We start from the raw sequence: 25708 nt of genomic DNA on the forward strand, positions 1-25708 counted from the left end.
TCACATCATGCATGGTGTAGATGTACTTTTAGGTCTTTCCTTGTAGTTTGAAAATGAAATATATCTCTGAATGAACAAAATTAAAATGTTAAATGCTTAGTATTTTATGTCTTACAGTGTGTCTGGGGGGGGGTATTTAAATCCAGTGTAAATGTATACTCAAAAAAAAAATCAATAAAAATCAGGGTAGCAAAATTACAACATTGAACATTTATGTTTTCCGGTTACTTCCACACATCTGGAAAATTCTCTGCTCTTCTCTGCTCTGTGGATTGTCTGCTCACTCCAACAAAAACAAACAAACAAACAAAAAAAAACAGGTCTTCATAGCCAGCTCATTTAACAACTGACTGTTCACCAAATTACATTAGTGACTGTATTAAATAAATTAACATAATCACTCTATTTTCAACTTGGCTGATGATTTACGGACTGTGCAATTGAATGCACCTATTCAAATGGTCGAGTCAATCAATGCACCCAAGCAACCGAAAGTCTGACTGACCAACATACAAACAGACTGAATGAACAGTTTAGACGCTCCTGTGCATGTAACCAACCCACTGACTGACTAAGAAGCTTCCTCAACTGACTGACTAATTGACTGTCTGGCTGTCTTACCGACTGTGTAATCAGTGAATGTCTGTGTGTTTATAAAGCAACCATAGCCACGGCCACTCTACGAGGGTCTGATTGACAGTCTTGCCTGGCAACTGTCTCCGTCCCTCCAGAGAGAGGGAGAGAACTGAGTGCTGTTAGCACTGAGCAGAGAAGACAGTTATTGATTTTCTACTTGTCTATTATTTTTGTTTTTCACAGAGAAAAGGCAAGTGAGCAATTCAAGTGTGTTTGTGCGCATGTGTGTATGTGAGTTAGTGTCTTGTGCAGATGTGTGCTTACATGTGGTTCAGCTGTCTGTATGTTGCCCATTAGCTTATGACTGGAAGTGTGAACATACCCAGCGTGTATACACTGTTGCTTTTATGCTGCCGCCGTTCAAAGTTGACTCCTAGCCAAACGAACACAACAATCTATCTTCTCCTCACACTGCTTACTAATTGGATAGAAACTGCCAGGTGGAAGAAAACTAGTGTTTGTCTGTATGTGTCTGTATGCCGTGTGTATTTGTGTGTGAATCTGTGTTTTTGTGTGTTATTAAATCAGATTTCAACAGACATTGTTCCATCTCAGTAAGAGTCAGTGATAATGAAGTGAAGTTGTTCATCGTACTTTTGCACTTTTTTCACTGACAAGTCTAAAAATGAGTTCAAATTAATGTGAACTGATTCAGTAAGCATAAAAAATGACAAATCACATCATTTTTATTTTTTACATAAAGACCACAAAATATAATTACGTCATATAATGACTAAATGTAATATCAGCATCCAGCTGATATAAATGGGGACAAATATTATGAACATCTCTCAGTATAACACAATACTATTAACAGCACCACAAACATCAACTTTCAAAATGACCATAAGGTTGGATCAGTGCCACTTTAAAACAGTTTAAACAAAAACTGAACATTATAAAATCAATGAAGGAAAGGTTTATTGCAGGGCTGCATCAGTTGTAGCTGGGTGTACCTAATAAAGTGGTAACTGAGTGTCGTCTTAAATTCAATGCAGACCTTGAGCTAGAACATTTGGCTGCCCTCCCTGCCCAAGGTGTCGTGCATAAAAAGCTTTTCCTGTCTTTAAATTATCCAAGTGTGGATGGCGACAGTCCAAATGTGGTCCTGGGGCACCAAATTGAACTGTGTGTACTGTGGGAGGTGCTAGGGGTCAGTTTGAAATTCAGGAACTACTTCATACACTATGCATGAGGCATAATGTCCCATCACACTGCTGTATATGAGTGCGGCAATACCAACACACCCTGCCGCCACACACTCACAAATGCGCGCACGTACGCACACACATTGCATGCACACTCAATGGGAGCAACAAATAGTGTGTTCTCATGCACATATGCAGACACACGCTCTCCCCCCTTTATATCTCAGAACGTGAGTGGAACAGTAAAGCTAATTCCCCTTGTCACATTTGCCGCTCATCTCCAATTCAATGGCGCAGGCTGCGATGCCCTCGGATGCACTTGGCAAGTGAACAGCTAACCTGCCCACCAGCATATCTGCCTGCCAGCAGAGCGCCAAGGTAGTTAGCATGCCAACTAGCCCACCCAGCAGCCATAAGCTAATGCTTCACTAACCCTGGGTCGCCCCGTGTCTCCTTCTGTGACTGTGTGTTTGTATGTGTATTGACACAGGAAGTGTCTAGGTGTACCATATAGTAGGCGGCTTTCTAAAACAGAATCAGAATTGTGTGTTTCATACGCTACATCAACTGACATGAACAATCCTTAATAATCTTGTCTAATTTTAGTATTCCAGTATCTCTTCAAAAGCGTTTTGATGCACACACTTCAAATTTGCATAGCTTCTCTACAGAGGCTATTTTTGTCACAGTTTTAATCTGTTGAGAGTTTTGTTCCAACATAATTATTATGATGGAATGAGTGGGAATGAATCTTATAACACAGCTGTACAATTGTCAATTAAGAATATTTTTCTGTTTTCATCTGGTACTAAAGTGTAAGAAATGACTAAAAACCAAGTTGTCTAATTAGACATCAGGCCAAGCTATTGCCTGGTGCCACAATTCATAGTGTGCTTTTTTTTGGGGGGGGGGGGGACGCATTTGTAGCACTCCAAGATGGCGGCAAGGAAATGCCTTACACTGATGAAACACCATTTTGCTGTTTTTAACACTGTATTTGAACACCTTTGTAGACACCCAAGTTCGGTTTTGTTTCACTTTTTAGAGGCAATTGATTTGCAGCAGACTTAACAAGACAGGCAAGGTGGCAGTGAAGGTGCATATACAAAATGCTTAAAATAAAATAAAAAAATCCAATCAAATCAAATACAAACCTCTCACACACAACTTCAGCTCCTCCACTCTACAGTTCTTTCATATTTTGTGTGGACTGATACATTGAATAAGGCTTTTTCTTCTCTTTTCCTTCAGCCTCTATAACTACAACCTTTCGTCCTCTCTACATCTGTACTGTGGTCTGTGTAGTCTGCCTCGTCTGGTGCTGTCACTTCAGTATTAGTGCTATGGCAACAGTGCTGAGTCCCACTAAGCAAGCAAAGACAGTTACACTCTCTTGAATTTTTAAGGTAGATTGAAGGAATAGAATAAAAGCAAGTAACTGAAAAGCACTGAAATAACTCAGTCATGCTGTGGTGTCTGCAGAAGAACTGCGGTTTAAGTGCCTTGCTCAGAGTTTTAGAGTTTTTTCTCAGGCAGAGGAGTTTGTTTTAATGATTAGAGTCTGTTGCAATTGTTGCTCTTCCATGGAAAAATACTCTGGCCATGTCATGAGTGGGCCCAAAATATCTTAAGTGTAGGTCTATTGTACCAATAAACCACTGCGGACCACCTGCGCAGAATCACTGAATTAGAATTTGAACATGTGTGTGTTTGTGTGTGTGTATCCTGTCCTTTAGTGCTTGTCTTTTTTTGTGTGTTGCCACATGCAGTTTAACACCAGCTGTAATAACTACAGGCCAAACACTTTCAGGACCGAGTTCAGACTTTCTATAACAAGAGCAACAGTCAACACACAAAACAGGCTACAAGGCTACAGCTCCTTTGTGTGCTTCAGTGTGTATCCATCATGTAGGTTTTCTTACAGTTAAGGAGGGAACATGTTGATTGATCAGTTGATCAAATACAAGTCTTGTGCTACTCATTTCAAATCAAATTGTTTTTTTTTTCTTTGATAAGTGTCTCACAAATGAGCCAAGAGAATCAGCTTCTGCAGTTAGAGAGAGACCCTTAAGTAGGCCTGGAATTATCTGCTCAGTAATTTGGTACAAACTGAACATGTTTTTGTGATGTTTTTCTTCAATACTAAAAATAAATTTAGTTTGAATCAGAATGTTCCTTCTTTTCTCTATTCTTCTGTGTTTTTAGACTAGACATGTACTGTATGTCGGTTACATAATTGTAATTTAATAATATTAAACAGATATTAAACTTGGAGTGCAAATAGAGGAGTCTGCATTGTTGAGTATCAACTCCAAACATTTTCTGCATCTTTCCACATACTGTCATCTAACAGTAAGCCACAATACTTAACCGAATGCATATCATTCATTAATTTATACACAGATGATGATGTAGCTAGACAGCCAGCTATACAGTCAATAAAAGACAGTAATGAATGTAGCCTGTAAGCTAACATCATGCTAGTGTGTCCTGAATTGCTAGTTAGCAGAGAAATATTTGCTTTACATGTAGTAGAAAATACTCTGTATACTGTGTTTGAGGAAAATAAGAGATGGGCTCAGCTCCCTCTGTGAAATCTAGATATGTAGAATTGATATTTGCTGTGCATTGTTTGGTAATTTGCAACCTCACTCTGTGGCTGTTGTGTTTTTGTGTGAGGCAGCGGATTTCCCATGATGCATCCTGATTTTTTTTGCAAGTTTCCCCTTGAGTTCTAGTAATGTCAATTTTTTGATTTAACTGTCTCTTTTCTTTTATACCCCCCCCCCCCTTCCTGTGTCTGTCCCTCTCTTTCAGAGCTCACTGAAGAACCACGGCTGAGAAACCCAAAGAAAGCAGAGCAGGAAGAGAAGAAGTAGAGAGGAAGGAGAGAGAGCATGTCGAATCCGTCCATTTTTTGCCTTCCTCTGTCCTTCTCCTGTCCATCCATCCATTTATTTAGCCACCGTCACTGAAAAACACCCCCCCCCCCCACTCCCACCCCTCTTTTCCACTTACCATCTTTCTTGGTTTTTGAGTGTATTATCTTGACTTGTCACTCCAGAGTGTATGATGTGTTGATTTATTGTCAAGTTGCGCAGGCACACCCCTGCCGTCGCTGAAATAAATCCCAGTGATCCGGTGGTGATGAGACTGCAGGTTGTGTGTCTTTGTGTCTTGTGTGTGCGTCTTATATGGTGGTGGATGGCGGTCTCTTGTCACGACACGCTAATAATGCTTCCACTACTGAAAATGGGGTCGCGTGCACCCTTCTGACAATGCTGTGCAGGCCCAGGGGCTTGATTGTGTGCCGTGCTCATGGTTTCATTAAGAGAAAGAAGGGAAAGGAGAGTGAAGGAAATGAGGGATAAATGAAGTGGAGGACAGATGAATAGTGAATTGAGCATGTATTAATATGTGTGTGTATGTGTGCATCTGTCTGTTTCACGTGTTTTTCCACTATAGTGAACCCGTGTACATACATGTCGTCACGTAAAGGTGGACGCATGCACGTGAGCAACACACCGGACAGGCCACATATTGTCCCTGCTAGCTGTGTTACCATGGCGACAGCAGGGGTTGGCGCTAGCAGCAAGGTGTGGAGGAACCTTCCAGATAACCCTGAAGGTCAGCACACAGAGCTACAGCTCACAGCACTACCGGTACTCACACACTTAACCCTCTCCCTCTGTGTGTGTGTGTGTGTATGTGTGTGTGTGTGTGTGTGTGTGTTTGAAAGAGAGCGACTCAGTTAAGATGCATTTCCACTTATATATGGACATGGTTGGCCACCCTCGGAATGACAGAGGCTTGTTATCGCACACAGACATACACACATACTGCACACAGTCACACAGCAGACACACAGAGAATATAAATGGACTTATAATATGCCCACATACTTGTTCCTGGATATAAACGTACATTCACACAAGTGGCAGTCAATGTGAGTGGTAGTAGAGTGTATTTGTTAATGATAGCTGTGAGGAGTGATCTATTGATCACAGTTTGACTCCGGCTTGCCACCATGGCATCGATCACGACATAACACGCACAGCACCATTGACCAATCCATACAATATATTCTCTATCATGGAAATTGAGTAAAGTGAAATACTGAGACCAATGAAACGATGAAGAAATGGATTCAGGAGGGTGTGCATGTGTGCATCTTATCAGTCTGTCAGTCCAATTGTGTGTGAGTCAGTGAATACCTTCTAACTACAAACACCACTTCCTCTCCAAGGATTAGGCAGCTCTAACCCAACAGTACATGATGCACATATTACCTATATTAAAGCCAGCACCATATTAGAGGTTTCAGCCAGTGACTCTCATATCCCTTCCCTGACATTTCTTTACAAATACCAGCCTCTATTCACTCTGTTATTGCCTTCTCCCATTCAGCAATTCTCTGATTAAACAAGCTCCTGAAAAGCCCAGGCAATGCTATCTGCCATTTGGCTTTTATTAGAAACCCACACCCTTTAATTAAATTGGCTGAATTACAAAAATATCAGGGATATTTCACCAATATAAGGATAAGAGAGCACAATGGGTGAAAAAAATGGAAGGCTGAGCTTTATGAGATGTTTTGAATGCGGTTTGGCGGTGAAATTAGATAAACACAATCTTGATGGAAGGTTTGGGTTTTTTTTTTAAGGAAGCCGAGGTTTGTTCGATCTGAATGAGTCTCGTCGCAAACATGCGTCACTGCTGAAACTCTCAGCACCAGTCATTTATATTTTATATTTTTTAACAAAATTCTCTATTTTCACTCCCTTCTCCTCCTCCTCCTCCTCCTCCTCCTCCTCCTCCTGCTCCATTTCAACCCTGCACCTTCAGTGCCGTGCCTTTCTTTTCCCGCCTTATTACTGTGAAAGACATGGGATTGAGGTTGCCGTGGTAACCGGCCCGGCTTTGATTGGGGGAGACAGCTGCATGGTGCGAGGTTAGAAGATGGCTGCTCACGCCTCACAATGCGCCACTATTGATTTCCAGTCCTTGACAATTACTGGGCCCAGTTGACTACAACAGTTTGCAGGAAATGTGCATAAAACAAAGGGGTGTGTGTACGTGTGTGTATTGTTGAGGGGGTTCTAACCGTAATGTTCGCTCCCCAGCCAACACACAGTAATTGTCTTGCTCTTTTCCTACCGTTTAAGTGCAGGTGTTTGTCTGAAAAAGTGATTGTCTGAGTTCTTGCCAGAGACCTCTCAGACATCCTGTAGCTCGCGCTAGAGACAGCTTTGACAGTCAGCCACAGAGCCTAATGTTATATGTTTTAGCAGCTCGGCACTGTCTCCTTTGTTCGGTATTTGAACGCCGTTTGTCGGCTGTTCGTTCTCATCCGGCTGAAGAAGTGTCGGCAAGTGAGCGGTGGTGTCAGACTTTGACAAACTGCTGCCCTTTGTAAAGATTTAATGGGGATCAATTCAAGTAAAATTAGACACTTGTAGAATTCACGTGCAGTCAGACACACATACACGTACCTACTTCTTTCTTGAGTTCACCCGCTGCTGGAGTCTTTTGCCCTGCACTTTTCTCTCTCCCTCGCTGTTTCGCTCTCCCCTTTTTCTTCTCTTTCCCTCAGCCAACTTGGCATCGTATATGTGAGAAGTCGACAGTGAGCCTAATTGGAGTGTGTGGCTCCATCAATGACAGTCACCGTTCTGTTTCTGCACGCAGCACACACTCACACGCAGCTCTCAAGCTAATTGAATAGTCTTTTATTAAACTGTGTTAATGTGAACTGGAACTGGCTGCTGGTGAATTGAATTAGACCCCCCACCACCATCACCAGCACCACCATACACATAAACACGCACAGCTCGCTGAACTGGTGGGATGGATGGAGCCTCAGCCTAAATAGAGGAAGAGGAGGAGGAGGAGGAGGAAACAGGAAGGGAGTGAGAGGTGGGTAAGAAGGAGATCTGTGTTACATGTGTGAAAGTGTGAAAATCTCAAGACTTGTCAAATCAAACCAAACAAGTATGATTAGATACTGCTAATGAAGGGGGGAAATATGTTTTTATGTTATTTTACCTGTGTGTGTAGTTTGTGACACCTTTATCTTGAAGACTTGATCAGCGCTGGATCACATAAAAGTTATGCGACAAACTGCACTTGTTTACAGAACATCTGAAACGTCACAGTTGTTAAAACACCATCTAGCACCAAAACCTTACAGTTTCTTAAAAGATGAGTCCTGGGAAGCTTCAGGTTATCAGTCGTTAAGATCCTGTTGTGGAAAAGACAAAATTAAATAAAAATAATTTAAGTTTTATAATGTTTCGTGAACTAGGATTACATGTACTTAAATGACTTTGTACTTGATCTTAGTAACACTGAGTACGCTGTCTCCATTTGACCCCCAGGGTGTTGTTTCATCCAGCACCCACAGACAAAGACAGACAGAAAGAAGGAATACAAAGGGTGGTAGGACTTCGGAGAGTGTAGAGATAACCAAAGGGCCATGAAGCAGCGGGGGACCTGACCCAAGTGTCTGGAATGAAACTCAGGCTGTCACAGCACGTGACTGAGGGTGGGGCAGTGCAAGCACCCTACACTGTCATGGCTGACACCAGAAGAGGAGAGGAGCCCTGGAAAAAAAAAAAAGGAACAAAAAAGGAGAGCAGAGGGCTCAACAAACCAAACACCACAATGAAGACAGAGAGTAAGGAAAGAGGGAAAGAGGTCAAAGTCATCAAGGACACAGCCTTTAATCTGGGAGCAGGGGGCAGAGAGTGAGACAGGGATGGGTGAAGTGAGGAAGGTAAAGAGAAGAGGAGAGGGAGAGACAGTCCACTGAGGCCTATGGAGGCAGCTTGAAGAAGATAGCTCCCTCCTTTCTGCTTTATTATATTACACTGGTGGATAAAAAGAATCCGACATCCTCTAAAGTCATTACAGCCCAGTAAGACTGGCTCAGAGGGCAACGCAGCTCCTTAACCCCTCTCAGCACATGCCTGGATGTGTGTGTCTCTCAGAGGGTGATCGAATGAGAGAAAGGGTGTGCAAACATCTTAGAGACTGAGCAGGACTGTTTGTTTGTGTGTGTGTGTGTGTGTGTGTGCGCGCGCACACATATTCACCAAACCAAAGTGGCACATCACTTAATCCGTCCCCAGTAACTAGGATAAGCCACCAGTCTTATCTCTCCTTCTCCCCCCCTGTTTTTTCCCTCACTCTTTCTTTCCTCAGGAAACTATTGTCCCTTTTCCCGTCATACCCTCCTCACAACCCCCCTCCCTCTTTCATTCTTATTACCCTCCTCAGCCCCAGACTTTAATGCCTCATTATTCTGTATTTAGGGCCTAGAATCTGCCCTTGCACCAGCAGTAGGGGCTAACATGGATTCTACATTTCTTTGGTTCTTTATTGCCAGGCTGTGCACAGGATTTGAGAGCAGCTTTTCCGGAGAAGAAGGATTTTGCTGCCATTGACAATCATGCTACCGGCTCCTGGCAAGGTGTGATATTGTGACATTATGCCAGCAAGAGTCGCTACCACTACCCTTGGGAATGAAGCAACAGGTATAAGAGAGTCTCTGTGGTTACATTGAAATATAGGTGCAGTAAATGTATGGTTTGGTTTTTTAAGAATAACTTAACACTAAATCCACTTTTCTTAGATAGGAAATTACACTGTCGCTCTCTACACTGATTATTGATACTGGTCCCATTTTGTAGTGTTCATTGCAACAAAGGTTCTTTTTCTTTTTCCAGAGAAAATCCAGTTTTGTCTACTTAAACCCTAAAAATCGCATACACGTAGCCTGGGACACTCCATCGCCCCCAACTACAAGTTGAAAGAATGCATTTTTTGAATTTGTGACGTGGGTGTGTTCAAGCTAAAACAGACAGATTGTAAACAGTGGCCAAGTATAATGTATCCGTGACGATCCTAAACTTCTTAGTTCTTTCATATATACTTAAATAAGACTGGCAATTTTTTATATTTTTCTTATTGTCAACAATCACATGGTGGACAGGCACATCGTTTGAAGCATACTGACTCTGCAGGCACTTACTTCTAACACACATTCACTTTTCCTTCTCCGTACTCTCTCTCTCTCTGTCAGTCACGCACACACACACACAAACGTAGTGTCAATAATGTCAGGGTGCTGTTTATATAATGATCCTATCTTTCCAGATAGACGGGGTGCTATCGGCTTTGTCTGTCACACAAAGAAAAGAGAGGCAGTGTGAGTACAAGTGGATCACCCTTCCACACACACACACACACACACAGATACACACTGAACCCCTCTGTCATGGTGTCCTCCCATAGACTTCCTGTGTCAACAGAAGCTTTGATTAACCAGGGGCAGCTTTTGTATCACTTGGACAAAAGCGTAGTTACATGGTGAATTTCTCTTGAAGATGGCTCACTGGCAGTCGCAGCAGTAAAATGATGTGGTACAGACCGGCACAGCATGAAAGCGCTAAAAAGAATATTTGATTTTAATACATCAAATCATTTTCAAATTTCCTTTCAAGCCTGCTGCTTTGTTTTTCCACTCCTTGTTTGTGACTAATATTCCGTAAGAAACATAAAAAAAACTGTATATATGCCGACTCTCATCTTGTAACTTCAGCCAGGAATCATCCAGAGAGCATAAATTAAACACAGCCAATTTCCTTCCCCACTGACAGTGTGATTTTACCTTAAACTTCCAGTTAGCTGCCTTCACTTTAGCTACCAGTCACTCTGCAGAAAGGCTTTCTCTACCCACTACATGATGTACATCAGCCACACTGTGATCAATTCAACTCTGATGATGAATGAATGAATGAATGAATGAACTTAATTGAGGGGAAATTCACATGTTACAGCAGCTCAAAATTAAAAGAAAAATAAGATAAATAAGATAAAAGATGAATAAAAACTAAGTAAAAAAATTAAGGACAGTATAAACACATCTACACTATACATACCTATCACATAAATATGATGATAAGTAAAAGACAATAAATAGGCTGTTAGATAAATGAAAAATGAACGGATACAATATATTGACTGAGATATATTGTGCTAAGTAGCTGCAATGTTACAAGTGGTGGGTGATGACAGAGACAACTTCAATGTTACAGAATGCTACCAATCTGACTGCCGTCGGGATGAAGGACCCGCAGTAGTGCTCAGTCTTACACTGCGGGTGTAGTCTGTTGCTGAAGGAGCTGCTTAAGGCCCCCATGGTCTCATGCTGGGGATGGGAGGTGTTGTCAAGGATTGACGACAGCTTGGCTATCATCCTCCTCTCACCCATTTCCTCCATGGAATCTAGAGGACAGTCCAAGACAGAGCTAGCCATCTTGAAGAGTTTATTCAGTCTTTCCCTGTCCCTCTCCGTGCTTCCAAATCCCCAGCAGACCACTGCATAAACAATCGCTCATGCCACCAGTGTCTTAAAATGTTCTTAACAGTGTCATGCATACTCCAAAAGCCTTAGTCTCCTCAGTTATTGGAAACTTTGGACTTTGGCCCTATTTGTACAGGGCATCCGTGTTGTCTGACCAGCCCAGTTTATTGTTGAGGTCAACACCCAGATATTTGTACACTCTCAACATCTCAATATCCCATCCCTGGATGTTCACCGGTGTATTCTGGGGCATCTTCCTGTGGAAGTCTATCGCCATCTTCTTTTGCTGGCATTTAAATGAAGAAGATTGAGCTCACTCCAGTCGACAGAGTCCTTGATGACCTCCCTGTACTCCTGTTCATTCCGTTCTGATATGTATCCAGTGATGGCTGTATCATCAGCAAACTTCTGGAGGTGACAGTTACCCATGTTATATCTGAAGTCCGATGTGTACAGGGTGAACAGAAAAGGAGAGAGCACCATACCCTGAGGGGTCCTCGTGCTGCAGAGACCACAGCAGAGACAGTCATGAAGCTTCACATACTGTGGTCTGTTGGTGAGGTAGTTGATGGTCCACACAACCAAGTGACAGTCTACTCCCGCTCCTACTAACTTCCCCTGAGCAGTGATGGCTGTATTGTGTTGAAGGCACTGGAAAGGTCAAAAAACATGACCCTCACAGGTGTGAGAGGGATCTGTGCATCATCCACCCCAATGCCTGGTTGATTGGGTGAATTGCAGGTAGTACAGCTTTGAACTCACCGGGGGTCAGAGGTGGATGAGTATGATCCTTTCCATGGTCTTCATCAGGTGAGAAGTTAAGGCCACCAGTCTGAAGTGGTTGGGCTCCCTGGGGTGTACAGTCTTCGGTATTGGAGCCACACAGGAAATTTTCCACAGGGCTGGGTTTTCTCCAGACTAAGGCTCAGATTGAAAATGTACAGAACCACCTTATATAGTTGGTCTGCACAGTCCTTGAGCAGTCTGGAGCTGGTGCCATCTGGACCTGTAGCCTTTCTTGCCTTGACCTTCCTGAGTTCCTTCCTCACCTGGTCAGCTGTTAGGGAGAGACTGAAGAGAGGAGTGGGGGTGGCCCCAGTTGAGGAAGACAGGGGGAGGGGTTTTCAATTTGCTTGAGTGTGGAATGGAGTGGAGTGGATTGGTGTGAGGAGGAGTGTATTAGCCAGAGAGGGTGTGATTGGGACGCCGACTGGTCTGTACTCTGGTGGGTGGGGGAGGGAGCGGGGCCAGAACCGAATCTGTCAAAAAACAGATTCAGTTCATTTGCCCATTCCAGGTCTCCAGGTTCTGGGCCCCTCCTACTGCCTTTGCTATGTCCTGAGATTGTTTTCAGTCTTCTCCAGACCTCCCTTGCATTGTTCTGTTGTACAGTAAGCGCTCTTCCATTTTTATCTTTACGATAGGCATGTCGGCTATATCCATCAAACCTGGCTAGTTTTGACAGCAAAGGGAAATTAATATTCAGCTGCTTTCATGTACGGAGCCAGATGAGACGTGATGTCTGTGAGTTCACATGAGTTTGTGGATAATGTGTGTACGTTCACTCCTCTGAAGGCAGGAAGTGTGTGTGTATGTGTAGTAGTAGTAGTAGCAGCAGATAAGTGACAGGGTGAGGGACCTCTGAATGATGCCCTCTGCTTTTTTACCTGCTGGCAGGGAGTCTGCCAGGTGAGAGGCTGGCCAGTGCCAACAGGGCAACTAAATGCCAATCAGCAGTGGCCTGGAGGTCATGTATGGTCAACTTTTGTTAGGGAAGGGGGGGTGATAAGCTTCAGCTCATTCAAGTTTTTTAATGAGCTGTGTGTGTATGTAACTCCATATTACATGTGGGACCAGGTTGACAGGGTTGTGGTGTAGGCAGGAGACTGATTTTGACATATGCTCACGTATGAGAGGAAGGAGAGAGCGTGTTGTCTGCAGAGGTATCAGTGGAGCCTTCTTCTACCTATAGATGGCAGCATTACACTCAGAGTCCTCTGTCCCTGTGTCACACCCCTCTTCCAACCATTTCATTGCAGCACAGCAAAGACTTGCTCTGTGACACTGTTGATCCCTTAAGGGAGGTTCTTTTTTTCACTTCATAAGGAGATCAACACAAGTTTCGGTGCCCTAATCTCAGTTTCTTGCTCAAGGACACTAAGACAGGCCAGGTGACCTACTGTCACAGGATGCCACCTCAGACTTTAACCCTGTTTCACTGAAAACTAATGAAAAATCTCTCATAGGCCCTGGTTAAGATGCAATGTGAAAGGATGGTCTGCATTATCCTCCAAAAACAACAGCACATTTTATATTATTTCTTTGTATCACGAATTAGTGATTTGCAGTAAAGGTTGCAGCTTTAACCCGAGGACTAACTGATTGGCGCACACACCAGCACGCAGCCTGTATAAACTGGGTCACACAATCTGTTGTACAGATGCCTCTACACACTGTTTACCATCACGACCCATGAAATTGATTCTTTTTATCTGTATGTTTGTGAGCGTTTTCTCGACGTAACACAGGTTGGTCTCCCTCTTTCTCTCCATGCCCTCGCCATACAATACCTGGTATGTCTGTGTTGCGTGCGAGATACTCATTTCATGCTTCATTTGTCGCCTCACAAGCTCTGTTAATAAACAAGACCCTTTGTTGCTGCTGTCTCTCCAACACCTCTGCGTGCGTGCGCATGTCGGCTGTCAGACGACTTGTCTTCAGTGCTCGAGTGGGATTAGGTGAGGCGTCACGCTCATCAGCATCATGCTGTTGTGTCGATAGTGAGGGAAAATAATGTCAATGTCATTACCAACTTCACCATCACCCATTTAGGGATTATAACTCCTTCCATCAACAAATCAGTTAATCTGATTGTTCTCGGCTTGTGTGACAATGGTTTTCTGAATTGAAAAATGGTGCTGTTTATACAGTATTAATCAGGGGAAACAGCTGGACTGCTGCCACTAACCGCTGCTATTTTTTCTGCCCATCATCTGTCTGTCCATGTGTCCGCCTATCTGCCTGTGTATCTCTGCGAAGAAGAAAAAATAGATTTTATAAGAATTGCTCGAGGTCAGGGTTCATCTCCCATCTGCCCAGAATGCACCTGTGATGGGAGAGAGCAGCACTAACACCTGAAGTGCACACAAAAGAAGGTCCATTTTTCCATTCAACCTCTCCTCTCCTAGCATTTTGTGTCTTTCAAGGACAACGGCAAAGCTGCTGCAGTCTATTTTCTTTACTTTTTTTTTTTTTTTAAAAACACTTTCGGTAAAATTATTCTTTCAGGACACATTCACAGCAGGCTTGTGAGACGTTTTGAGGAAGATGCACAAAAGAACAGGTGACATAAATGTGACTATAATAATAGCCTTGATGATTTTCAGACTTACTTTTTTTTTTCAAACATGTTTTTTCTGTTTGTTTTTATAAACTAAAACAGATGCATTTATGATGATGAAGAGGATATCAGAGTAATTCATATTATTTGCACTTTTATGCTACACTTTCTATTAAAAGCAGTTTCCTTGGAGCCTAACATTGAATTTTGAGTTTATTTTTTCCACTCAGACAGCATGAAGGAGTGTTTATATGTTGTGTTATTAAAGGGGAGAGAGCTGAGACAGTGACTAATCTATTTCCTTTCACACACAGCAGCCAGTAATCACTGTTCTATGGAGCTGCTCACTCATCCATCCATAATGTTATCAAGACACATTATCTGTGTGTGTATTTGCGCATGCTCATACGTGTGTCCGTGCACTTGTGTGATTTTTAGGGGCTTTGAAAGCAGGTGTCAAAAATGTTTGTGTGTGTTTGGGCATTTGCGCGTGTGTGCAAGAGTGCACATTTGTGTTTTCTAGCACTCTGAAAACCGTGTGTGTGTGTGTGTGTGTGTGTGTGTGTGTGTGTGTGTGTGTGTACCTTTGTGCTAGAGCTCTGATCCAAATGCAACACGTTTTCCCTGCAGCCTGTGGCTCGATCTCACATTGTCAACCAGCGGAGGTCACACACTAATGTGTGAACATCACTCCCTCTGCGCTGCCCTGAAAGGCAGATGAAGCTTTCTGCTTGGACAAAGCCACAGAGACACATCTCCCAGCTGTGTTTTTACACGGCCCGGCTGACTGTGCTGCCACCAAGTTTGAAGTGCTGTGGATACAAAGACAGATACATACAGTATATAAAAGCTGACTGCACATATGGATAAAGTGATATATACTGTATATACATATACTTGTGAGAAGGTTTAGATAGTTGAGAAAAGGAAATTGATGAAGAACTGAGGGAAAAATGCATCCTTAATCCACCGAGACGCTTGCTTACAGGTAGATGGTTCCAACAGTGTGAACATGTTGATGTTGGAGGCCTGTTAATGAATGACCTCTCTATAGATGCTAATTCTATATTCATGTTGATTGCTCTGTGAGCTTGTTGATTTGAATCACCTCTGCTATATGTTATATATGTCAGTCACATTATTACCAGCTTTTATCCTGCAGAAGACAATATGTGCTGAAATGTTGATTGATAGTATTAAAGATACAAGGACTTCAATCACAATCAAGTCTCAATCTTCCCTCATTTTCTGGTCATTTCTATCCTGCACACATGATTTAATATTCATTTTCATTTTCTCTTTGCAGATTTGAAATGAGAATATGTTGTGCGCATGTTTATGAATGATAGTTAAGTAGAACATATAAATAAGTTTATTAATATGCTGAGCTATTTCAGCCTTGCTGTAATAGGAGAGTATATCTCACACACCAGGAATACACTCATTCACCTTTATGAGATGTTTCACTCTGACATCAGGGAAAATTTCAATGAGCTACTCTCTATCTAGTTTGTGTGTGTGTGGGGGGGGGGGGAGTTGTACTGGTCAGGCAGTGATCTCCGTGAGAGTGTTAGGACCCCGACCTCCACGTGACCCCAGTTGTGTTTTACTGCCGTCAGCCTGCTACCACCTACACCTGTCGTCACCTGTTAGATGGTATGGCACACAACACTACAGGATGTATTCTCATTCCCTCTGTGACCTTTCTTTCACCAACATAAATACATGATGTAGAACAGTCGGTGAACCTCTCCCTTCAATTATTTTATCAGCAGCTGCATCTTTCAGAATAAGTACTGACATGTTTGGAGGGAATCCACTGTAAATCAATACGAGCTTATCAGCTGCAGGTAAGACTAGAGAGTTTCTTAATGTCACCTTTTCCACAAAGTTTGGTGCACAACTGAGCATTCACAGTATTTTAAATGTATTTATACATTATGTACAGTGCATGAGTAATGCAAAGTTATACAAATGTACATATCACCCATGATGCATTACTGTATAATAAATAGCATTGTAAGTGCTTGCCTTAAACAAAAATAGGGATTTTGGGAGAAGAAACATTTTTCAAACAGAGGGTCGCAGCAGCAGGCAGATCTTAGGTAAGATGGAGGAATATTTGGGTGAATGATGAGTCACACGGCACTGGTTCCTCTGCAGCTCCAGTCTGTGTATTGGAAAGCAGCCTGTGCGCCTTGACTCATTCGCTTCTCCCTGGGGAGTCCTCTCTGTCAGACCGCAGGGGAAATTGACCTGTGAGTAAAGCGGGCATTTTTGGGAATGGTTATTTATTGAACTGGTAGAGAGGAGACTTGATGATTCACTGACAAGTTCAGTCTCACACACACACCTCCAGATGCACGCACACAAATACAAATGTTCACCTGGCACTCCGAGGGAACTTTTATGAAAAGAGTTGAGGTATCAAGGTAGCCTCAACCGCCAAATGTAGAAAGGATCCTGTTTTATTTGCAGTCAATCGTGTTTTCTTTTCCTCATCCTTGTTTTTCTTATTCTGTGACTCACAATAGAGCCTTTTGTAGGTACAATATGATCCGTTCTAGTCAATATAACTGTTTCTCAAGTTGCTGTAATGTGATTTCACCATGCTGTCTTGCATTGTACTTCATTTTGCTGCTGTCAGATGAAAAGCTTTCAGGAATTAAGAAATAGATTATTTGAATTTCTCCCGTGGGGTTTATCAAAGAAAATATGGAAAACCAAGTATGCTAGCTTGGTACCAGCCGTCTGAATTGCTGCCAACATCTCTGACTTTTAGCCAAATGATGAAGTGAAATCTAAATGGCAATTCAACATGATTATTACTGTTATTATCTGTGTAAATGATCTCTTTCAATAGATAAGAAATTATTAAGAGCTCTGTTTTTAAATGCTTCAAAAATCGCAGATATGGACGATCTACATTAAATAATTTGGAATTTGTAAGTAATACAATGTGCAGACAACATATATGGGGGGCATTTATGGAACACCTTTGGAATAACATTAAAATAGATGCCTCGGGATCCTATGAAAACTTGTTTCTTTATTCTTTAACCTGCAGGGTTCAACTAGCCAAACAGAATGGAACAAAGAAACCTTGAGATACCTCGAGAGCTTTTCATGATACCAGTCTTCCAGAAACACACAAACGCACCCCACCCAGGCCAGCAGCCCAGCTGATCTGATGCTTAGCGACATGACCTTCACATCTTGCCCAGCACCATGGAAAGAACCCGGGGTGCTCTCCTTCTCCCTCTCTCACCTCCCCCCACCATGCTGCCTGTTTGGGGCTCTCTCTCCGCTCTGGTTTGGTACTGACTGTCGCTTGCTATTCGCAGACAAGACATAGGCACAGCTACCTCACAGCACAGAGGTGCAGCCGAGCATGATTAAAACACACAAACACACAGGTCTAGAAAGAGAACATCTAGGACGGACAGGACGGAGGAGGGTGTAGATAAATGTGTTATTAGTGTCCTGATATTTACAGTGTGACAGTGTGTGAAGTTGTTGCAGAATATTTATACGGTTTATATGGTTGCGGTGATTTTTATTTCATGATCATCATCCGTCTTTATACACACTGTCTGTTGGTGTGATGTGAATTAATAGGACATGATGAGTTGAAGGTGGGATCTGCCACACCCTGGTTTCTAATAGGTGGTCAGGATAAACTCATGCATGCGTAGTGTGTGTGTGGCTGTGGCTGCTAACAGGCAGGATTGTAATCAAGGACCAAGCTGTCTTGTCCTGACATGAACTGGCCACTTACCATCCTGAAGACACGCTCACTCTGACAGCTTACATTATAATTCATGAGGTGGATGCTAGTCTCCCCCATACACACACACACACACCCACCCCCACCATATTTAACCTTTGGCGCTCATCGACACAGCAGAGAGATTTTTTACTCCCTTCATCTCACAGTGTATAGTCACAGCTACAGACAGCCCTGCAGCCTTCCTGCGTTATTGCTGCAGATTGTTTTCCCCACCAAGTGAGCAACATAATCAGTTGATCTGCTCCGTTAGGCCTTGTTCAGACTGTCAGCCCAAATCCGTTTTTTTGCATATCCAGATTGTATCCAGATTGTTTTCAGGAAGTCTGGACAGCAAAAAAACACATGAAATGCAATTTTTGCAAATTGTATCCAAGCCATATTTGGAGGTGGTTTGAAATGCGATTCCAATCTGTTTTCTACAGATGTGTCTCAGTCTGGATGCTCTGGCCACTCAAATTTCAATGTGTCTTTTGCATCACTTATAACACGACACACAACGACGACATCAAATCCAGAGTAACAGAAGTGCATCAGAGTGACTGAGCAGAATCCACACTGCTAACATGGATGTATTTTAAGAGCTGGACACTGTGCCACAGCTCAGATTTGCAGCCAATTTTTCCCAGTGGCCATTTGCAGTAATGCAGCGAAAAATTCCCCTGTGGCACAAAAAGCATATTTCCCATAGACCAAGATTATAAAAGGGATGTCTGTGAACTGTTGACAGGATATCTCAAACTGCAAAGAAGGACAATAATGACTCTTTCTATTATGAATACTTGATCCATGAAAGTTTTTATATTTGCAATATTTGGGATGATGGATCTCCATTTCTCATACTTCCGCATTGGGAAGCCGTGTCATCAGCATACATAGTTACTGACACCTACATTGTTACCACAGCAACCCATGCAGATGCCATGCTGATCACTTGCAAATGACAGTGCAGACAGTCTGTCATAAAGATCTGATTTGAGAAACAAATCTGACTTGCCTGCAGTCTGAACAAAGCCTTAGTGATGTGAGGAACTCCAGGTGTATGTGTGGAGTAGTTTTGAAACTTTTGAACAGGTAAATTGTGAGTTATTTGCTGCTTTGTACCCCGTTTCATAGCAGGGCATTGATTTGAAATGTGACATTGCTAGCAAATGTTAAGTAATCAGGAAAACATGACATGACATAAGGAGATGACAAAATTTATGCCACGCTGACTATTGCAGACCCTCGGGGAAGCTCAGATACGCAAACTATAAATTGGATTTGCGGGTGTAGTGGGTGCCAGCAGCTGCTTCAGAGTAAGGCCATGTTCAGCACTGCATAAAAAAAACCAACACAGCCCCCTCATTAATTTCACTGGGACCATTTGGTTGGCACAGCAGGATGCAGAGGGCTCCAGTAAAAAAACTAAAGGGTCAGCCGGTAAAACATTTTAACTTTGCTCAACTTGTGCTGCAGTGCAGTGCAATGCAATGTCATCCAGCAAGGCACTGCACTTATTCTTGTTAGGTTACTTTGTAATATTAATACTGTACTTTCACTGTTTACCTTGCGATCGTTATGACAAAAGATAAAATGATTGCCATCATCCACTGTGCAGTGTTTTAGCATCTGATAAGCTTTCAAACTCATGGATCTATAACTCAAACCGGCCTTTCTGGATTGTATTTCATCATTTTTTTGTACTGAAGTTCTTTGAAAAATTTACAATGAAGCACAAAGTCAAGAGGTGCACTGTGGCATCTGCCATACAAGGAACTGCTCTCCTGAGACTCTAAACAAACTACAGAAGAATAAGATATATCAGACTTTGGATACACACACAATACTTGTAAGTAGGATGAGTTCATTGTTGGTTTGGCTCTGCACATCAGATTTGTTGACAATGAGAAGAATATATCCTTTAACACAGAGCTGTTGCTGATCTGAATCTCCAGTCAAAGTCTAGCAGCTGCCAGGAATCTTACAAAGGCAGATAGGTGTTGCTGCTTGTTACAGTGAAGCAGCTGCAGGTGTGCAACATGTACAAATGTGTAGCTTGAGTTAGCCTGGAATTCTAACATATATGCAGGAGTTGGTATGTTTGCACTTTTTTGATGTCCAACTAGAACATAATAACAATGTTTTTATCACAGTCTGGAAAGCTGAAAATAAGCTGAACACTACTTTTAATTGACTTCAAACACAAGAACCATGACACTCTGAAGAGACATCGTGTCATTGTTTTTAGATGTAGTCAGCCATGAAAACATCAGATTTGTGCCACAAAGGGTATAAAAATAATCAAAAATTCTGTTGGTGCCCCAAATGGTAGCCAAGTAGTCACTGCACATGCCACATAAACCACAACGTCCCTGGCTCAATTCCAGCCAGCGACCTTTGTTGCATGTAATACCCATCTCTCTCTCCTTGTTTCCTGTCTGTCACTTCACTGTCAACTCTACAATAAAGGCAAAAAATAATCCAAAAAAAAAAGTCTGTCAGTGTAAATGGAGTCTCAGGTGTAGAAGCCAGCACTGGTATGTGAGGTTTTCAACAGGACAGAAACACAAACATAGCATGTCACCAAACAAGAAAAAAAACCAACACCCCAAAACAAACCTTAGAACATTTCTTGTCATTTGGATGTCTTTCTCCCCCCCTTGCTGTCTGTGTTTCCTTGCTCACTGTGTATGACAAACAGGATTGTTGTATTGTCTCAAAGGAAAAGCCTGTGTGTGTATTTCAGGTGGGTGTATTTGTGTGTGTACTGGCTTCTCAGGGCGTGTACGTTTGTGAAAGGAAAACGCACTTTGGTCCACAAGCTTATTAATGCACGTGTGTCTCCTGTGACACATCTATCTGTGGGGAGAGTCCAGGTCAGATTTACACAGTTTCTCTCTGTTTTTCTTTCAGGGTTAGAGAGGGAAAAATTTGTTTGCATCAGTTTCAGTGTTCCCTCTTGGTGAAGGAATCTCTGAGGTTTTTAATTGTTCCACAGCTGTACTGCGATACATTTTTTTTTCCTTCCTCTGCAGTGAGAATGAGGCCAGTGTGAGAAAATTCTTTGGGTTTGTGCCTTGGTGGAATAGATACTTGGATAGCTGGATAACGTCTGCGCTATGAATAGCCATCTACAATCTGACCTCAAACAACCCAGCACATTATGTTGTGTTGTTCACACACACTTACATGCACACAAAGTTGAACTGAAAACATGGTTCAAAAAACACGGCCCAGTCCTCCAGGACACAGAGTCCATGGAAGTGCCAGACACCGCCCGCGGGCTGAAGAAAACAGCAGAGTGCGTGTGTGTGTGTGTGTGTGCGCGCCTGTCTCTCTGTCAGTCAGTCAGCCTGTCTGTCTACATGACTGTGCATCTGTGTGTGTGGGTGTGTTTGAGGGAGCCAGGCGTGACTTGAATATGTGCTGCGAGTGAGTATGCCGGCACATGAATTTGTGTTTAAAGTAAAAATTCTGTTTTGTTTTTTTTTCTTTTGGGTCTCATTTTCATAGAGTTAGGGTTAGGGGGTTGGGGTTAGGGTTAGTAACATTTTTAATGAACAACTTCATGAAAATGTTGAATATTGCTCAAATGTGGTCAAGCAGGGCAAGGGCCACCAGCAGCCAGATGATCTCACAGGCTGTGAAGAAACCGCCAGTTTAACCATTAGCTGATTTGGAAGAGAAAACAAAGGCAATCATTAAACTTAATCTGTCCGTTGTTAACATCTACTAAATTCTGACATCCTGGTTCAACTTTGACAAATTGTACTATTGCTCATAATATAGTAAAAACTGGAGGTTTGTTTACAACCTGTGTGATTATCTAACCTCTTATGTTCCTTGTCGGCCTGATATATTTACATGAATTCACATTGGATGATTCTGCCTGGCATGATTTAAATACAAAGCCAATGTTTAGTGCCAATGCAGGAAATTCTGTGTCCTTTATGTAGCAAGACTAAGACCTCATTTACACCTAATATAAAAAGAATAGTCCAACATTTTGGGAAATCATTCACTCTCTTCCCGAGAGTTAGATGTGACGATCAATACCATTCTGTTTCCATCATATATACTGTAAACAGGGTAAATTATTCTTTACCCTTCAGTGTTTTTACAGATGAAACAAATGTGATGATGTGATGTGTTAATTAATGAGCTTTTTATGTGCTTCTAGGTGGATTTTGTTGCATGCATTTACACTTGCATTAACTTGTTTTTTCTATCCAGATAAGATATACAGTATATAGACACAGATTGCATGATAAGACCAGTTATTCCATATTTTTCTTACAGTCAACAAACCCCATCCCAGATAAAAACCAAAAATGTGTTAGTCCATCTCTCAATACTTCTCAGTCTATGCCATCTGTGGCTCTTGGCCTCGAGCCCTTTCATTCCTACTGAAGACATACATTTTTAAAAACAGCTAACGGCGTGGCTCGCTGATGTAGTTTTAAAAGTTTTTGGACAACAGTGGAGAACTACGGCACAGACTTTGATAATACAGACGATACTTGTTCATAGGATCAGTGTATTGTTGGTTTTGGTCTTTTCACAGGATTTTTTGACAGTAAGAAAAATATACAGTATAGCACTGCCAATCTTATCCTTTGAGTAAAGGTGTGGATGTTTGGTTGTGGATTGGTATTTTGGTTTCTGACTTGTGTTTAAGTCCTATTTTTTCCTAATCTTAACCACCATAAAATCATATGGTGTATCATATATGATAGAAAAGTTGGTCAAAAAATATTTTTCCTTTAAAGGACTCACCCCCAGATGTTAAATCAGTAGTATATGAGTGTTTGTGAAAATACCTGTGTGTTTCTTTGTGCTGTGTACACTCACGAGGGAGAGAGAGAATGAGAGCAGCAGCTTGTGCTTGGAGACAGGTGCACTCATCTTCAAGACACTTTCCTCTCTCTTTGTAATATCTACATCTTCATCTTTTCCTTTCCCTCCTCCTCCTCCCTTCCTCTCTCTCTCTCTCTCTCTCTCTCTCTGCAGTGTTCAGGTGAGATGGTGACGCATCAGCTCAAGCAAGCGTCTTATTAGCTGAGCGCTAACAGGCAGCTTGTGTTCCCGTGGGGGCTGAATGCTGCTGAGTCATCCTATACAAGCTGAACAGTAAAAGTCTTCAGTCTTCTCCCTGACACACACACAAACACACACACACACACACACACACACACACACACACACACACAGGCAGCTGGATGGCAAATACACTCACCTGCACATAGACAGGAACTTCAGATTTACTGGATTCCAATGTGAGTTTCACAGTGTAGGTGTATCAGGTTCTCTGTGTGTGTGTGTGTGTGTGTGTGTGTGTGTGTGTGTGGGAGAGGCACAGAGATAAGGAGGATCTTTCGTGTAGCTGCTGCAGCCAACCTCCTGCTCTCTCTTTCTCTCCCTCACCTGTGCAGCTCGTTGAAGCAGCAGCGTGAGACCAAAACTGTTGACAGATCCTCTCTTCACCCCATCAGTCTGCCTCTTTAGTCTACATTACCTGATTACACTAACACACTGAGTTTCAAAACGTGCCACACGGTAATGGATTGCTGTGGTGAAAAACCAATCACTGCACTATGGTTTTCTCATCAGTTTCACTCACCTCATCCTGAGAGATTTTATGATTTTATTTATTTTTCATGGCAACAGCCCATGTTTTTCTGTAGGTTAAAAAATTGCATATTTGAGTTGTTGCCGTTAAAGGACTAACACTGAATATTTTTCTAACTAGAATTCATTTTCACACGTGTATAATTGCAGCCATAGTTTTCTTTCTAGTTTGTGGAGATTTTAGAATTAAGTTTGTTAGTGGCTGCTTCCTTTGTTAGAAATGTTTTCAGCTGAGTCAACACAGCAGGTATGCTTACAATGGCTACATACAATATAAAATATTGAGGCTAAAGCTACATGTCCCAGGAAAAAAGTCACCCTTACCAGTTGATGATCCATGAAGAAGACATGCTTTAACATGCTCTAAGTTTTAACATCAGCTAAGCTGCTCACATCTCATCAATTTGTTGCAAACACTACCTCTAATTTCAGCGTTTTATGAAGGTTGTTGAATGTGAAACTTCAGTATCATGAAGAAAGAGGACCAAGACACTGAAATAAACACTATGTGTATTTTGAGAAGGAATAAAACTTAAGTTAAATCATTTAGAATAAAAATAGGAGAATTAGTTTCCGGGTCAAACAATGGGGATTAACGATTGATCGGTACAGTAGGTGTGTACACTTACGGCCCATTTACTGTTGAATGAACGCGCTGCTGTTTTTTTGCTAGGCTTTTTTTTTTTAACAAAAAGTCACTAAAGAGGTCTTAAAAGTCCCAATCTAGTAAGAAAGTCCCTAAATTGGCAACACTGCTTCAACATGTAGAGAAGTTACAGTTGCTAAGCTAATTTGGATAATTGCTGTTCAGGAAGGGGTTTAGCGTAATTATTTACATTAACACTTGTTAGGGGATAAAAAGGTAACAAGATGAGGCTGCAACTTTAAGGGAGAGACTTTGCTGCTCTACTCAGTTTATTCTACTACTTTATATTTCTGAGGGAGTTAATTTTTGATGTTATTGTTATGGTACCAGAAGATTCCCTCGTGTTTGCTCTTCCCTGTGTTCCCAGTGCTCCCCTGTCTGTCTCTCTCTGCGTTTATATTTCGTTTGTGTGTGTGTGTTGGCGAGGGTGTGGTTCCCCTTTCTCATTCTCCTGGCTCCCTGCTCTACTCATCCTGCACACCTGTCTGCAATCGGCTTATCACCTCTCCCAGTCTGCTCACCTGCCTCTCATCATTCATCAGCTTGCAGTATATCTACCCCGGCTCTTCACCCACTCTTCACCAGATTGTTGTTTCAACCACAGTAGTAGGTACGACTCAAGGCCAACTTATTTTATATTCCTAGTGATTCAGTGTCCTCGTGTCTTGCATGCTAACTTGTTTCTCTTGTGTCCCAGGGTCATTACTCACCTGCCTGTCCTCCTGCTTGTCCGTCCGCCTGTCAGCAACTTCCAAGCCTCCAAGATATCCCTGCCTGCAACACCGCCTCTCGTTCCCTCCCGCTCACGCCAGCCACATTCCCCCATTACCTTTATTCAACCCTGCTGTCGCCGGATCCACATTCCCTGCCTTCAGCCTCTCATCCAGATCCTCCCCTACAATAAATCCTTTTCTTACCACACATCCTTCTCCGTGTTCTGCGTTTGGGTCCCTCTTGTGTGTTTATAACAGTTCTCACACTTTCACTCTGTCAAATACTGCCAATATCCCCCTGTAAAGTCCTCTCTGCTGACAGAACACTTACTTTACCATGTTAGTCTTGGGTTGTGCACGCTGGGTCCAGTCCATGAACTTATCTGAAATACATCCCTTCCACTGCGTGAATGTTTCCCTCCGTTTTCAAAAGTTAGCAACAGAGCGAGGAGGAGAGAAAT

The 25708-nt window shown here is 42.3% G+C and overlaps 1 protein-coding gene and 1 long non-coding RNA gene across 3 annotated transcripts in view; both read left to right on the plus strand.

Annotated features, from left to right (window-relative positions):
- The window catches only part of chchd6b (coiled-coil-helix-coiled-coil-helix domain containing 6b), a 57906-nt gene extending 52964 nt beyond the window's left edge, over nt 1–4942 (plus strand). For both annotated transcript variants that reach the window (XM_067587886.1, XM_067587887.1), the window contains exon 8: nt 4602–4942. In XM_067587886.1, the coding sequence (XP_067443987.1) occupies nt 4602–4625 (24 nt within the window). In that variant the 3' untranslated portion in view covers nt 4626–4942. The remainder of the gene's footprint in view (nt 1–4601) is intronic.
- A 12579-nt stretch (nt 4943–17521) lies between these two features.
- Nucleotides 17522–25455, plus strand: LOC137181836 (uncharacterized). Its single transcript, XR_010928192.1, has 2 exons — nt 17522–25144; nt 25232–25455. It is a non-coding gene; the product is annotated as an uncharacterized lncRNA (long non-coding RNA).
- Nucleotides 25456–25708: the final 253 nt, after the last annotated feature.

Source organism: Thunnus thynnus, chromosome 4, assembly GCF_963924715.1.
Source record: "Thunnus thynnus chromosome 4, fThuThy2.1, whole genome shotgun sequence".
Lineage (NCBI taxonomy): Eukaryota > Metazoa > Chordata > Actinopteri > Scombriformes > Scombridae > Thunnus > Thunnus thynnus.